Source organism: Oryzias melastigma, linkage group LG18 (genome assembly GCF_002922805.2).
Source record: "Oryzias melastigma strain HK-1 linkage group LG18, ASM292280v2, whole genome shotgun sequence".
Taxonomy (NCBI): Eukaryota; Metazoa; Chordata; class Actinopteri; order Beloniformes; family Adrianichthyidae; genus Oryzias; species Oryzias melastigma.
Window position 1 is genome coordinate 5,073,039 of NC_050529.1, and position 15,404 is coordinate 5,088,442.

The 15,404-nt window shown below is 43.6% G+C and overlaps 2 protein-coding genes and 1 long non-coding RNA gene across 3 annotated transcripts in view; 2 read left to right on the forward strand and 1 right to left on the reverse strand.

Annotated features, from left to right (window-relative positions):
- The first annotated feature begins 418 nt into the window (after nucleotides 1-418).
- On the forward strand, nucleotides 419-697 carry LOC112155738. The gene is made up of 2 exons (XR_002920837.2): nucleotides 419-475; nucleotides 647-697. It is a non-coding gene; the product is annotated as an uncharacterized LOC112155738 (long non-coding RNA).
- A 222-nt stretch (nucleotides 698-919) lies between these two features.
- LOC112155734 (uromodulin-like) lies at nucleotides 920-4,982 on the forward strand. The gene is made up of 12 exons (XM_024287589.2): nucleotides 920-972; nucleotides 1,179-1,416; nucleotides 1,504-1,660; nucleotides 1,753-1,831; nucleotides 2,314-2,376; nucleotides 2,471-2,670; nucleotides 2,750-2,875; nucleotides 2,974-3,158; nucleotides 3,310-3,461; nucleotides 3,553-3,798; nucleotides 3,890-4,055; nucleotides 4,152-4,982. Exons 1-12 carry the CDS (start codon nucleotides 929-931, stop codon nucleotides 4,236-4,238), a joined length of 1,743 nt encoding a protein of 580 aa, XP_024143357.1. The 5' UTR covers nucleotides 920-928; the 3' UTR covers nucleotides 4,239-4,982.
- An 8,690-nt stretch (nucleotides 4,983-13,672) lies between these two features.
- Nucleotides 13,673-15,404, reverse strand: part of LOC112155730 — a 6,135-nt gene continuing 4,403 nt past the window's right edge. Inside the window, exons 15-19 of the mRNA XM_024287583.2 lie at nucleotides 14,635-14,786; nucleotides 14,299-14,544; nucleotides 14,036-14,201; nucleotides 13,813-13,940; nucleotides 13,673-13,726 (exon numbers count right to left, since the gene is read on the reverse strand). Coding sequence (XP_024143351.1) covers nucleotides 13,854-13,940; nucleotides 14,036-14,201; nucleotides 14,299-14,544; nucleotides 14,635-14,786 — 651 coding nt within the window. The 3' untranslated portion in view covers nucleotides 13,673-13,726; nucleotides 13,813-13,853. The remainder of the gene's footprint in view (nucleotides 13,727-13,812; nucleotides 13,941-14,035; nucleotides 14,202-14,298; nucleotides 14,545-14,634; nucleotides 14,787-15,404) is intronic.

Consider the following 15,404-nt stretch of genomic DNA (forward strand, 5'->3'; position numbering starts at 1 on the left):
AAAAAAGAATAGCTGTTAAAGTTTCTACAAAAATTAAAACTTTCTCTCTCTCTCTCTCTCTCTCTTTTATAGACAAACTTCACCGGTGAAGACCTGTTTGTTTGTTTCAACGGCTATTACAACCCTGAGGGCAACGGAGACTGTATTAGGGTCCCGAATACTGACAACAGAACAACTTTTATTTTAAATAATGACTATAATCCTTCCTATTGGACTTTAGCAACAGATGTGATCCACCGCTCTGTAAGCACCATCACAAACAATGCAACATGCTACTTGCACTTTTCTTACAGATCAGTAAGTATACTTGTTGAGTCTTCAAGTTTTTTTATTCAAACTAAACAAACATTAGATGAAACTCTTTTCTGCACTTTGAGATCAATCCTTCATGATATTTGTTCAACATTCACAGGACATGGCTGTGTTTGGCATGGGGTCCCAGTCAGTTGTGTATTGGTATAACACTCCACCAACGGTGAGTAAAAGAAATTAGTGGTTTTAAGGAAATTAAAGTGTAAATTATATGTTTTATTCAAAAATCTTTCAATGCAGAATACATTTCACAGGAACCTTATTTTTGTAACTTTTTTTTCCAGCTGATTGATTTTTGTGTGTCTTACACTCATTTATGTTTGTTCTCTCCTAGTTTATTAGTGTTCTGGTCAACGGACATTTGGTAGAAAATGTGTATGCTATTAAAAACACTGAAGTTTTATCAGACACCAGTGGATGCAGAATCTCAGGTTAGGAAGTGACTGTTTTGTTAAAGTTGCTTTTTTTCAAACAATGATTCAACAAGTGAACTACAGCACAGAGTCTCTGAATTTGTCTCCTTCATTTCAAAGGTCTTGGGGTGAAACCTGGAACTACACGCCAAAATCTGGAAACTTGTTCTTCTATGACATGCAGCAGGAGCAGTATTGTCTCTATGGAAACTTGCAGCCTGCCGGGGGAATGTGACGGCAACGGAACGTAATTACCGTCTTGGTTTTAATGAAATGTGTCTCAAATTGCCTTCAGACTGAATTTGAGGAGTACACTTGTTCATTTGATTTATATCTGGATACAATTTGTCAACAAAAAGGACATTAGTCAGAAAATATTTAATTCTTTGGTTTTGAGGAATGGTGCTAAAACAAGAATCATTTTTGTTTGTTTTATTTCTTCGTCTCCATCAGCTGCTCAGTGAAAGGACTCTGCACAGTGACCGGTCCCACTGTCATTGACTTTAGTGGACAAATGAACTCTGTGTCTGACCTGTGTGAGTACTCTCTGCTGCACGATCAGTCTACTGGATTCTCTCTGAAGGCCAACTTCCTGGACCGTCGTCGCAGAGATGTGAGCTTTGTGGACAGTCTCACTCTGGACTTCAGTGAGAGAGATGACATTCAGCTGCTGCAAGGACACAGAGTCACGGTAAGATGGATAAAAACCTCCACTCTTCTGCTCTGAAGATGTTTGAGGAGTTTTACTGACTGTTTCCTCCTTCAATCTGTCCAACAGGTAGCAGGATCACCTGTGACCCTCACCAGTTCAGTCCAGACATTTAGTGGAGTTGATCTCTCCAAGGACCAGACTGGAGTCACTGCCAGTATTTCAGTCAATGGCTTATCTGTGTCTGTGTTCTTTGATGGAACCACAGCTCAGATCTACACTGAAAGTAAAGACAAAACAATGACAGAAAAGCATGAACAAACATCAGTTTCATCTACAACTTTAATGCTGATTTGACCTTTTCTGGGTTTCTTTTAGCATCTGCTGGTGGTTCTGTGAACGGCCTGTGTGTAGATTCCAGCAATGTGTCATCTTCAATGCTCTCCAGTGACTCCAGGTAACATCTGATCACTAAGTCAGAGTCTTAATGACTGATGCTCTGCCTCATGTTGATGAAAGTGAAAGATTCTTTGTTTATCCAGGTAGGTTGATTGAGAACAATTTCACGTTTACGATGACCTGAGTTTGTATCAACAAAACAGCACGACAGTGCAATAAGATACATACAGATAAACCTTGTCATCTTCAAATATCAAAATTTACTATAGAAAGTCCACAGGAGGCACCAAGTTAATGATTATAAAAAAGGACAAAAGGAAACCTATAAAAATAAAAAAAGCCTGCATTTGTCACAAACCACATCTGAGAAAGATGTCTTAAATGCAGCTAATGATAACAAGGTACGCGAATAGTGAAGTGTCTAGAATGCAAACCATAAGTGCTAGATATTTTAGGGCAGAACAAAACTACTATAGTGAGTTTTAATATAAAACAAGTTTGAGCAGAACAACCGTCCTGACTGTGTTGTTCCACCTGTAGCTGTCAGGATCAGTATGAAGACCCTGCTGATGACACCACTGACTGTGATGCTGTCACTCAACAGTAAGCAGATTTCTATATTCATCTTTTGTGATAAAGATCAATTATAAATGATTATCTGTTTAATGTCTTCTCTGTTCTCTCCTGAATTGAACAGGTGTAGCATCCTGAAATCTGCCCCGTTCTCTTCCTGTAACTTAGACGTTGATCCAGAGCCGTACATTATAGCCTGCAGAAGTACTCTGTGCAAATATCCTTCAGTGGACAATCTCAGGTGTCAGTTCCTGAAGGCCTATGCCAAAGCCTGTGAGAAGAAACAAGTTGACCTGCAGAACTGGTGGACAACAGCTCAGTGCCGTAAGAGAGTTACCAGAAACGATTTTTGTTTCTCAAAGCTTCAACATTCTCAGAGTAACACACGTGTTCTTGTCTGCAGATCACCCACAGCCCATCTGTGAAGACAAATGCAGTGATCATGAGTTCTGTGGAGAAATCCACGGAAACACCGACTGTCGCTGTAGAGCCATTTTTGCCTCCAAGTTCACTGAACAGAACCGACTGGGTATGTCAACTAGAATCCCTGGTTATTAAAGCGTAAAAGGACAAAAATAGATTTAGTTTGACTTATAGCTCAAATTAAATGTAATGGTTTTTGTTCAGGAGGTCCAACTGTCTGCCAGGACAACAACGCTTCACTCAGTCTGGTGGGTTGTCTCCTGAAGGAAAATGGCATCGACTACACTCACTTACACCTCAATGACCAGACCTGCACAGGTGTGATGGACACGGACAGTCACATGGTGACTTTCAGCTTCAGCAGTGACAGTTGTGGAACGGAGGTCACGGTGGGTTTCCTCCTACAACTTCTTACTCTCCACAGAAACGTCTAACGGGGGGAATTGACTAAGACTTGAGGAGCTTCTGTCGAGTTCCATTATATTCAGTTTCAGTTGACAAACAACATTTTGATTTACATCTGAACATCTGATTCCTCAGACCAATAACAGCCAGGTCATCTTCTCAAATGCAGTTGTGACCCGGAACAGCTCCTCAGACCTCATCACTCGTCAGGATAAAGTCTTCATTGAGTTCTCCTGCAGCCATCCTAAACCTGAGTTGCAGAACGTAGCCTTCAAGATTATAGACAAGTGAGGATTAAATGGAAACTTTTGTTAGAATAACAATGGGAACTCTTGTGAGCTGGTTTGTGAGTTAAAGAATCTTCTTTGCTCTTTACAGCTCTGTGGAAGTTTTCCTCCAATCTGGAGAATGGAAGTACAGCGTGACCATGAAGGCTTACTCTGATGCTGCCCACACCCAACTTTTGGATCCAAAGAGTGATGTCAGGCTGAACCAGAAGATCTGGATTGTTCTGGAGACCAATGGTCTGGATGAAGATGTGGTTTCTGTGGTGACCGACTCCTGCTGGGCAACCAGTGGAAACTCACCCAACAGCGTTCCCAGATACGACCTGATCAAAGATGGGTGAGATGACTGTTTCATGACAACCAATGACATTTTCTTGATATTTTTAAAAAACTCAGACCAAACTTTGTTTTTTCCTGTTTGTTACCAGCTGTCCAAACACAGACGATGGAACAGTTAATGTGATGGGAAATGGAGAAGGAACCTCCAACTCCTTCTCCTTCAACATGTTTGAGTTCTCTGGAAAGGAACCTTCAGAAGTCTACCTTCACTGCCAACTGCAGCTGTGTGTTAAGAAGAACAACAACTGTGTGCCGGTATGTTTAAATAGAAACTTCACAGAACATGGATCATTTCTGAGAACCGTTCAGTGAAAACAGAAAATCTTTTCTCATCTCTACTTCGTCTTCTAGGGTTGTTCTGCTGGAGGTCGGAGACGCAGATCTCTCAGATACAGACGTGGAGCTCCAGCCTTGATCAGCATGGTCTGGACTCATTAGGTCAGACTTGATGTCACAGATGGAAGAAGCAGGATGCAAAGCCACATGATTAAAGAAGTTTGACCCTTTTATAATTATTTTGAAGCATCTTCCATTCATTGTTTTTGTTCTGTTCTCTTTCCATGTGGTTTCCACAGAGATCATGACCTTTCCTGACTTGATCCTGAACCCAAATGTGTGAAAGAATCTCTGTTCTTACTGCGAGAAAGTAGCTTCCAAATAAGAACCCAAACTGTTGATTTGGTGGTGAAGTCTGTCAAAAAGAAGAGAAAAAACTCATCTTTCATGTCACTTTGATCATCTGTTTGGTTCTTGGGTAATGACATGGGAAGGAGAAGTGTTTGAGTTTTCTTTAGCTTTTCTATACAATCAAAAAAATTGATTTCTGATTAAGAAAAAGACTTGTTCAATTTGAAGTGACTTATACTGCTTCATTTTAAATAGGTTTCTATTTCCTTTTCAATTATAGGTGAAAATGTATGACAATAATGGCAAATGTTTGTACTTGTATTTGTTTTTGTGGTTGGCTTCAGTTTTAAGCATTTTAAAAGCCAAATAAATAATAAAGAAAAGTTGTGGTTATAAAAGGCTGAATTGTCAATATTATTTTCATACTTGGTCTAAATTTTGATGGAATATATTAAAGTTTTATTTGATAGTATTAACAATGAATAAGAGGAAAAAACATTATTTTTAAAAATAAAATAAAAAATAACACCCCCCCCCACCCCCTTGACCCACACACAACCCCCCATTCCCCTGCGTGAACATTGCAGTTCTGGAATACCGAAATGCTCATATACGCTCTGTCCATAGACATTTCCAATTGCAGACCATTTACCAAAGTGTCAAGTTAAGTCACAAGTTCTACTATTAAAGTCAGGGTAGTCTGGATATTAAAGGAGCCTTACCAAGATTTTCTTAAGCCTTTCAGGGTCAACTTTTCCTTTTATTATCATATATTACTTTTGTAACACTAAAAATCAAAGTCACTTGTGGCCACTGATTATAATGAGCCTGTTGGGCAGTTTATAAGAGGACCCCCGAGTAAAAGCGCCAAAAACAGAGGGCAAGTTTAGGAGTTTTATTGCAGAGGAGTCTTATCATCCAGGGGTGAGGCGAGACCGGGCCTGAACGCTGGAGTGTGGCACAAAATAATTCCAGGACACTGGTCTCCTTCAGAAGAAGATTCTTGGCCCACAATGGGTGGATATCTGGAGGGAGTGCTATTTACATCAACAGTATAGTTCCAGAGGTCTAAATGCATTATGGCATATATATTGTTATGATTATAAAATAAAATAAAAATGACTGCGTCTGTAGATTTGGTCAGTGCTAAATTATGACCTTTTTGCCCTTCATAACTTTCAATTTATTGAATTATATATATATATATATATATATATATATATATATATATATATAGTTGCCCAAATGAAATGTTGTGCTAATAAATTCACTTATTACTTTTTGTCATCAATAATTACAAGTTGTAAGCTTACAAAGAAAGTACTTTTTTGACAGTTAATTATAGGATTTCCTTTGATTTTACAAAGTACATAAAGTAATGTAGAACATTTAAAAAAGAAAGAAAAGATTACCTTGGCAGATGATGCAAGTGAAGGTCTGCTTGACAGCAGCTGCTTGAGCCTCTCTCAAGAACCCTCTTCTGCTGTAAGAATCGACCATGTCCATCAGGTCCTTCATTGTATTCGAGACATCTTGGGCTGCCAGGACCACCTCCTCAATTTTGTCCAGCACGTCAATCAGGTCACAATCTTCTCTTGTTAAAAAGCAAATGATACAACAACCAAATGACAGCCTTCTTATTCTCAATAACAATATGTTAAGAATTTAAATACTTTATTTTTATCCTTATTAAGCACTGTCACTGTAGTACAGCTTTATTTTACAGTTATTCCTGAAACAACCCCTTATTTTACCCCAACGGCAAAGGAAGACCCAGATTTGGGACATCTTGCACTTACATGGTTAGGTAGCAGCATGAAGGGTTTTGCCTAAAAACCCAAACTAGACCAAGCTCATAGGGTCCCCAGGTAACTAAACCCGAAAGGTGAACAACAACAACAGTGTGTACACTAATGATGTAAAGTTCAGATATTTTTATGCATAATATTACATAATGTGAATATGGAAATTAATTATTATTATTTACAGCAAAAAAAAGAAACATTTTCTGAATTAGCATTGTTACCATAGTCTCCTCCTTTTGCTAACTTGTAGCTGTAGGAGATCCTCTTCCCTCACAACAAACATTTTTGGGAATTCTGTTTCCAGAAGGTGGATCCTATATTGAAAAAATCATTAGTTGAGCGGGATATGTTTATAGGGCAATCTAGAATATACTCATAAGAACATGTAATATGAATTCTAATTTTAAGTATACAGTCAGTACAAAGAAAGTATGCTTAACAAATATTGTTATATCATCACACAATAGTAAATGTTCAACTGTATCTCTGCTTCCTTCAGAGTTCACTATTCTGTTTCCCTGACCATCAGTGAGAAGGAGGGAATCCTCTTCATCATAGTCAATGCTAACTTTATGGGTCATGCCAGTTACAGAAGCCTGAAATTCTGTAAATCGCACAGTCAGGGTTTTTCTAGTCTCTAACGTGCCATCCACAAGTTCAGCAATAAAAATGTTCCTGTTTTAAAATGAAAGGAAATTCAAAATCACATAAGTGGGGAGCAGACAAAATAGGATATGTTCAAACTTTTTCTACAATAGTAGACCATCTGTGTACATTATTCAAAATGTACCTGTGATTAGGCGACAAAGTGTCTATTGCAGAGGTCTCAAACTTGAGGCTGCGGTTTTGCACATCATCGGTTGTGTCAGCCATCCCAATGAAAAGTTAATGCAAAAAAAAAAAAGCTTTATCAGCACTGTTCTTGTAAAGAACAGCCCAGCTCTGACTCCAGTGCCCCCCCAGTCCCCCAGGGAAATGGAGTTTGAGACCCCTACCCTGGATTGAAAGTTTGTTCTTCTACAGACGTATCAGTGCCAGAAATGCTCATGTCACATTTGTGAAATTTCATGCGACAGTAAAGTATTAAGTCACCTTCGGAAAGTTTTGGATATCAACGTTAGCATGGATGCTAACAGAGCTGTGATGGATCCTAACGCGACCGTGGAGAATCAAGTTGGAGAATTTCTTGCGTCTAAAGGGATTTCCTTGGATCAAAATTCTGTTGAGGTCTGTCATCCGCTTCCTCGGAGAAAGAATACAGATAAACCAGCGATACTGATCAGGTTTATGAATCGAAAGCACAAGATAGCTCTGATGAAACAGATCCATTCAACATGGATCAAGAACTCCAGAATCTTTGTCAAACCACTCGGACCACCGGACCAGACGAAGCCTCTGATAATAAAATCCATGAACGACTTTTTGAACTGTGGGATCACGCATGTTTGAACCTTTAATTGAAGCAAAATGTGAAATGTTAACTCAGAAAACCTCTGAAGGTGAACTCTGACCCGATTCTGATGAGAGCTTCACAGTCTCTCAGTCAAAACAACGAAGAACGATTACGTGGCCTTAAACTTGCTCCTAAACTATGAGGTAACACTGATTTTACTCAAATTCCTAACCATTTTTCTTGTCAAATTATTAGTTTTTGCATTATTATAATCATTCTTTGATGAAAACAATCTGCACAGTCTTTTTTAATGAGAATTGTCATGTCTCGTCAGGCTTCCTGTTGTCTCGTGTGGGGTTCCGGTTTTATTTTGAAAGACTAATCTACCTCTCGTTCCAGACCTTCCTCTTCCTGCGGTGTCTGCCCCTCCCACACCTGTGTCTGCCTAATTTTCCCCAATCGTTCCCACCTGTGCCTCTCCCTCCTCATGTATTTATAGCCTGCGTTTCCCCTTGTCCTGTGCCTGTTTGTCATTTGTCTTTACCTGCCAAGCAAGCTCTGCTATTGATCCAAGGAATTAAATCCTTAAGCTTTGCATCTGAGTCCTGTCCTGTGTTCAGCCTTGTCAGCACAAACAGGCCAGAATGGACTCAGCAGGGAGCAGTGATTTAACATCCATCCTGCAACGACTGGAAGCCCGCCTATCTCAACAGGAGGACTTCCAGAAAGCCCTGGCGTCTCATATGGTTGAGGTTTCTACCCAAGTTCAAGACCTCCGTGCATGTTCGTCTGGGACAAACCCTCAAGGACCCTCTGCATCCAGCCCAGTTCCTCCTACCTCCACGCCTGCCAGGAGCCAGGAAATCAAGCTCGCCCCTCCCGATCGTTACTCAGGAGAACCTGGACTGTGTAAGCCCTTTCTCACGGATTGTTCTATTCATTATGAACATTCACCCCATGCCTTCGTTTCTGACAGAGCCAGGATCGCCTTCATGATCTCCCATCTAGCGGGGAGGGCTCGTGTATGGGCCATGGCTGAGTGGGCTTGCGACTCCCCGCTCTGCTCATCCCTGATCGCCTTCCAGGAGGTGCTTAAGAACACCTTCGACCCAGTGTCAACCGGCCGGGATAAAGCCCGTGAGCTCACCATCACACGCCAAGGAGGGGACTCTGTCTGCGATTACGCCATCCGATTCCGCACCCTAGCAGCCCAGATCTCCGCAATGGACGGACGCACACGGAGCCTCACGTCAGTGATGGTGACCCACCACGGCTCCTCCACGGCTCTCGTAGCTCTCATTGACTCTGGGGCTGATGTCAGCCTAATGGACTGGAAGCTGGCAGTCGGCTTAGGCCTGAAGCCACGGCCGCTGGACAGACCCATCCAGGCCAGGGGCCTCCATGGGAGGGGTCTCTTTAACATCACTCGTGTCTCAGAACCCCTCACACTGTCCATAGGAAACCATACAGAAATCACATCTTTCCACCTATTTGAAGGTTCCTCCAGGAAGCTGGTTCTGGGCTTTCCTTGGCTGTGCGAGCACAATCCCCGGGTGGACTGGACGACCGGGAAGATACAAGAGTGGGGGCCAGGATGTGACGGGCACATAAGTTCCCATGCAGCAGGTAAACGAACTATCATAAACAATAACCCTGTTCCGGTTTGTCCTGCTCCAGGTCCAGAGTCCCCTGACCTAAGCTCTATACCCTCATGTTACCACCATCTGTCGGAGGTCTTCAATAAATCCAGGGCCCTGAGCCTTCCACCCCATCGCCCCTACGACTGCACCATCGACCTGGTTCCGGGATCCACCATACCTAAAGGACGCCTGTATTCCATCTCAGCTGCAGAACGCCAGGCGCTCAATAAATGCATTGATGAATCCCTGGCAGCGGGTCTCATTCGTCCATCCTCATCCGCAGCTGGTGCCGGGTTCTTCTTTGTGGGCAAGAAGGGTGGGTCCCTTCGACCCTGCATAGATTACAGCGCGCTCAACAACATAACGGTCAAAAACAGATATCCGTTGCCGCTCATGTCCTCTGTTTTCGACCATCTCCAGCAGGCTAAGGTATTTACTAAGCTCGATCTCCATAACGCCTATCATTTGGTCAGGATCAGAGAGGGGGACGAGTGGAAGACGGGGTTCAACACCCCTAGAGGCCACTATGAATACCTGGTCATGCCCTTTGGACTCACCAACGCCCCCGCCGTTTTCCAGGCCATGATCAATGACGTCCTCAGGGACTTCTTGGATCATTTTGTGTACGTTTACTTGGATGACATCCTGATCTACTCTCCGGACCTGGACTCACATGTCTCCCACGTCTCCGCGGTCCTCCAGCGGCTTCTAGACAACCACCTTTACGTCAAAGCCAAAAAGAGCGAGTTCCACGTGTCAACCGTCACCTTCTTAGGTTTTGTGGTGTCAGCGGGGGCGGTTAAGATGGATCCAGCCAAGGTCAGCGCAGTCAGGGACTGGCCGACACCGGACAGCCGAAAGAAGCTGCAACAGTTTCTAGGCTTTGCAAACTTTTACAGACGCTTTATCGGGGTTTTAGCTCCATTGCCGCACCCCTCCATGCCCTCACTTCCCCACAGGAGCAGTACCGATGGACGCCTGCGGCCGAGACCGCTTTCCGGACACTGAAAAGCCTCTTCACATCAGCTCCGCTGCTCACTATGCCCGATCCACACCGTCAGTTCATCGTGGAGGTAGACGCCTCCATTGACGGGTTAGGGGCCATTCTATCTCAGCGGTCGGAGCGGGATGGGAAGGTCCATCCCTGTGCGTTCCTGTCCCGGCGCCTCTCGCAGGCTGAACGCAACTACGACATCGGCAACCGGGAGCTGTTGGCAGTCAAGGTGGCTCTGGAGGAGTGGTGGCACTGGCTGGAGGGTGCAGAGCACCCCTTCATCGTCTGGACCGATCATAGAAACCTTGAGTATATCAGGACGGCCAAGAGACTGAACGCTCGCCAGGCCCGATGGCGACTCTTTTTTGATCGTTTTTCTTTTTCTCTGTCTTACAGGCCGGGGTCCAGGAACGTCAAGCCGGATGCCCTGTCTCGGCAGTTCGACCCTGCGCCTGTTGCCATAGAACCCGAACCTATCCTTCCACTGACTTGTGTGGTTGGAGCCGTGTCTTGGCAGATAGAATCCGAGGTGATGCAGGCTAACAGTGGGGTGCAAATGCCCAGTGGCTGCCCAAGGAATCGCCTATTCGTACCCCCGACACTGCGCTCTAGGGTGATCCACTGGGCCCACACCTCACTGCTTTCCTGTCATCCGGGAGTTAGGCGGACCATACACGCCATCTCGCGGAGGTTCTGGTGGCCTCGCATGGAGCCGGAGGTCCGGTAGTACGTTGCTGCCTGTTCAGTCTGTGCCAGGAACAAGTCCTCAACCAGTCGTCGCATGGGGCTCCTACAACCCCTTCCGGTACCTTCCAGACCGTGGGCGGACATCTCCATGGACTTTGTCACCGGCCTTCCTGTCTCACATGGTCACACCACGGTCCTTACGGTCGTGGACAGGTTCTCCAAGATGGTCAGGTTCATCGCCCTGCCTAGACTGCCTTCAGCAAAAGGCACGGCTTAGATCGTTATGAATCAAATCGTGAGGTACCATGGTTTCCCGAAGGACATTGTGTCGGACCGGGGGCCCCAATTTGTGTCCCGGTTCAGGAAGGAGTTCTGCCTGACCTCGGGTTACCATCCCGAATCCAATGGCCAGACTGAACGTCTCAATCGACAACTGAAAACCGGCCTCCGGTGCTTGGTCTCTCAGAACCCCTCTACATGGAGCAGGCACTTGATCTGGGTTGAGTATGCGCACAACACCCTGCCCACCTCAGCTACCGGCATCTCGCCCTTCAAGTGTGTCTTCGGTTACGAGCCACCCCTGTTCGCGGCCTTGGAACCCGAGGTTGCAGTCCCATCGGTCCACGCCCTAGTGCACCGCTGCCGTCGCATCTGGGAGGCTGCCCGACAGGTCCTGGCTCGGCAGCAGGACAGGGTCAAGGCAGCCGCTGACCGCCGAAGGCGTCCCGCTCCAGCCTACCGTCCCGGTCAGAAGGTCTGGCTCTCGACCAAGGACCTCAACCTGCACGTTCCAAGTCGGAAATTGGCTCCGAGGTTCGTGGGTCCGTTTCCCGTCTCCAAGGTCATCAACCCTGCAGCGGTCCGTCTTAGGCTGCCCCGGTCCCTCCGGGTCCATCCCACATTCCACGTCAGCAAGGTGAAGCCGGTGGTGGACAGTGCCCTGATGCCCCCCACAGTGCCGCCTCCTCCGCCCCGCATGGTGGGGGGTGGTCCGGTGTACACGGTGGAGAAGATCCTGGCTGTCCGGAAGCGAGGCCGGGGTCGCCAGTTTCTGGTGGATTGGAAGGGATACGGTCCGGAGGAGCGACAGTGGATACCAGACCGCTTTATTGTGGACAGGTCGCTCCTGACGGATTTCTTTAGGTCTAGGGCTCCTGGACCGTCAGGAGTCGGTCCTTGAGGGGGGGGGTTCTGTCATGTCTCGTCAGGCTTCCTGTTCATTCAATGGTGCAATCAATTAAATAAGATTAAAAGACAGTAAAAAGAACTGAATTTAAAGATGACCAGCTCTATGAGCACAAAGCCATGCTGGACAGGTTCCCTGATTTCCGGGATTACCAGCATAGACGAGGGGATGCCAAAATGGGCCCGTTAAGCAGGGCCGATTTCTTGTGCCCCGTTGGTTGTAGCTCCATAGCAAAATGGAATGGACCCAGTGGGGCAGAGCTTCTGTTGTCATGTGATGTAAAAATGGGTTTAAAATTTGTTTTAGAGGTTCAAAATCTATCCATCTAATCATTGTTATTGTTGTAAATTCTTCATTGTACATATTTTTCTCTTTATGTTCAAGGAACTTTATTTGATATTAGTCATACCCAGTGGATTTGGTAATTAGTCTGAAAATGAAAATGGGCATATATGAGCATTACGGTAATCCACGTTCAAAACTCTCTGCTGTTCGCGGTGCGGAAATGGGGGGTTGTATGTTGGTCTGGGATAGATTGGCAGTATTTATTTCATTTTTGCTGTGTTTGTTTTTAAAATATTTGTTTTTTTATTCCTGCATAAAGCACATTGAGTAATGTTTCAAATGAAAGTGCTACATGAATAAAGATTGATTTGAGGATGTCGCTGTCAAGCTGTCATTGCAGAAAATGGAGAAAATACCTGCTATTGATATGGTCAATTATTGTTAGAGAAATGTTTTTATCATTGACTTATTTTGGGGGTAATAAATATAATAGTAATAAAAGAGGGCGTTTCTTCTTTCTAACTATGAAAATAATACATGTAAACAACAATATATAAATGTCAATATCCCTAGTTTGTTGGGAGAAATGTATACAGATGGCATTGTAAAAAAACAAGTATTATTGTTAGCCAGTACACAGAGATGAAAATTCAGCCATTTTTTTAAACCAAACCTTTTCTTTATTTGTATCTTAAAAAGTCCCAAAAAAAGAAGAACTGGGCCACAAAAGCAAATACAACATTTGCCATCATTGGCTTACAGCTTTGCCAAAAAATGAAAAGGAAATGCAAACCTATTAAAATGAAAGAGTCATCAATGAAAATGGAAGAAGTGTACAACCAGATTAACACAACAGTAAATACCCTTAAGGTTAATCTTAAACTTTTTATTAATATGTTGGTTATTTTTAGGTCCTCTTCAATAAATGTGTCAACATCAATCAAAATCAAGTTAGAATTTGACAATAGAACAAAATGAGGATACTCTTACAATTTGGATTAGTTAATAAAATATGATACCAGACTATACCAAACACCTAAAGAGGTATATACTCAGAGATCACATTGTTTGATTATATAGAAAAGCTGGAGGAAACACAGACATCCTTCTCCTGTATGATTACTAAACCAACGAAAAGATAATCAAATGATATCAAATTCAAGTTGTCTTCTCTAAAGAATTCACCCACCAAATCAACCTTTTAGGTTCTGATTAAAATATTTAATTTTGTAGCAGTAAGATCTGAGATTTTTTCACACATTTGGGTTCAAGTCCAGGATCAAGTCAGGAAAGGTCTTCTACGAAACACCTGGAAAGAGAATTTAAAAAAAGAATTAAAGACGCTTTCAAATAAAACAGGGCTAAACTTCTTTAATCAAATTACTTTGCTCTCACTTTTGACAACTGTGGTCAAGTTCACCCACAGGAATTCTTATTTATTGGGTCCAGGCCATGCTGATCAAGGCTGGAAATCCCAGTCTGTGTCTAAGAGATCTGCGTCTCCGAGCTGCAACAGAACAACCCTGGAAGACAAAGGACAGACGTGAGAAGATTTTCAGTTTTATAAAAGAATTCTCAGAAATGATCCATTTTCTGTGAAGTTTCTATTTAAACGTACCGGCACACAGTTGTTGTTCTTCTTAACACACAGCTGCAGTTGGCAGTGAAGGTAGACTTCTGAAGTTCCCTTTCCAGAGAACTCAAACATGTTGAAGGAGAAGGAGTTGGAGGTTCCTTCTCCATTTCCCATCACACTAACTGTTCCATCCTGTGCATTTGCACAGCTGGTAACCGATAAGAAAAAGCAAACTTGTCAGAATTTTTGAGAATTAGCAAAAAGATGTCATTGGCTGCCAGTGACATGAGATCTGATCGTCTCACCCATCTCTGATCAGGTCGTATCTGGGAACGCTGTTGGGTGAGTCCTCACTGGTTGCCCAGCAGGAGTCGGTCACCACAGAAACCACATCTTCATCCAGTCCATTGGTCTCCAGAACAATCCAGATCTTCTGGTTCAGCCTGACATCACTCTTTGGATCCAAAAGTTGGGTATGGGCAGCATCAGAGTAAGCCTTCATGGTCACGCTGTACTTCCATTCTCCAGATTGGAGGAAAACTTCCACAGAGCTGAAAAGAGCAAAGAAGATTCTTTAACTCACAAACCAGCTCACAAGTTTCGCATTGTAATTCTAACAAATGTTTCCATTTAATACTCACTTGTCTATAATCTTGAAGGCCACGTTCTGCAACTCAGGTTTAGGATGGCTGCAGGAGAACTCAATGAAGACTTCATCCTGACGAGTGATGACGTCTGAGGAGCTGTTACGGGTCACAACTGCATTTGTGAAGATGACCTGGCTGTTGTTGGTCTGAGGAATCAGATGTTTAAAAGTAAATCAAAATGTTGTTCGTCAACTGAAGCTGAATTGAGCTTTAAATCAGGTTTGAATTAGTTTTCTGGGCCTGTGGTTTGTCACAGAGAGCAGGAGCTGCATCTCAAGGGTAGTACATGTGTGTCTGGAAGTTCCATTAACCCTCATGCTCGCTTATGGGTCCAGATGACCCACCCTTACATTGAGGTGTTATCCCTTCCATGAAAAAGGTGGACAAGATTTCATGTCTGTCATTGGACACCAGTAATGATTGACAATCATTGAAAAAAAAAGTTCAGCACACTGTCTTGTGGGGGTCCAGATGACCCGCACAGAGACCTCAAGGGTACTAAAATTTAAACTTACTAGAGTTTACTGTATTGGGCCACTGTATAACAACATCTCTGTACCTCATAAGTGCATACAGTTTCCTTCAGCCTTACATAGACTTCACAATACAAAAACCACATTCAAGTTAATAGTACTGAGTACTGGCCCCTTATGGACTACGTGCAAGTCCTGCATGAAAAGGGTTTATTAGTAATATGTATGTCACCATCCACCTCAGTGAAACATAATCACTCACCTGAGCACAGGTGTCAGCTCACCTTAGCA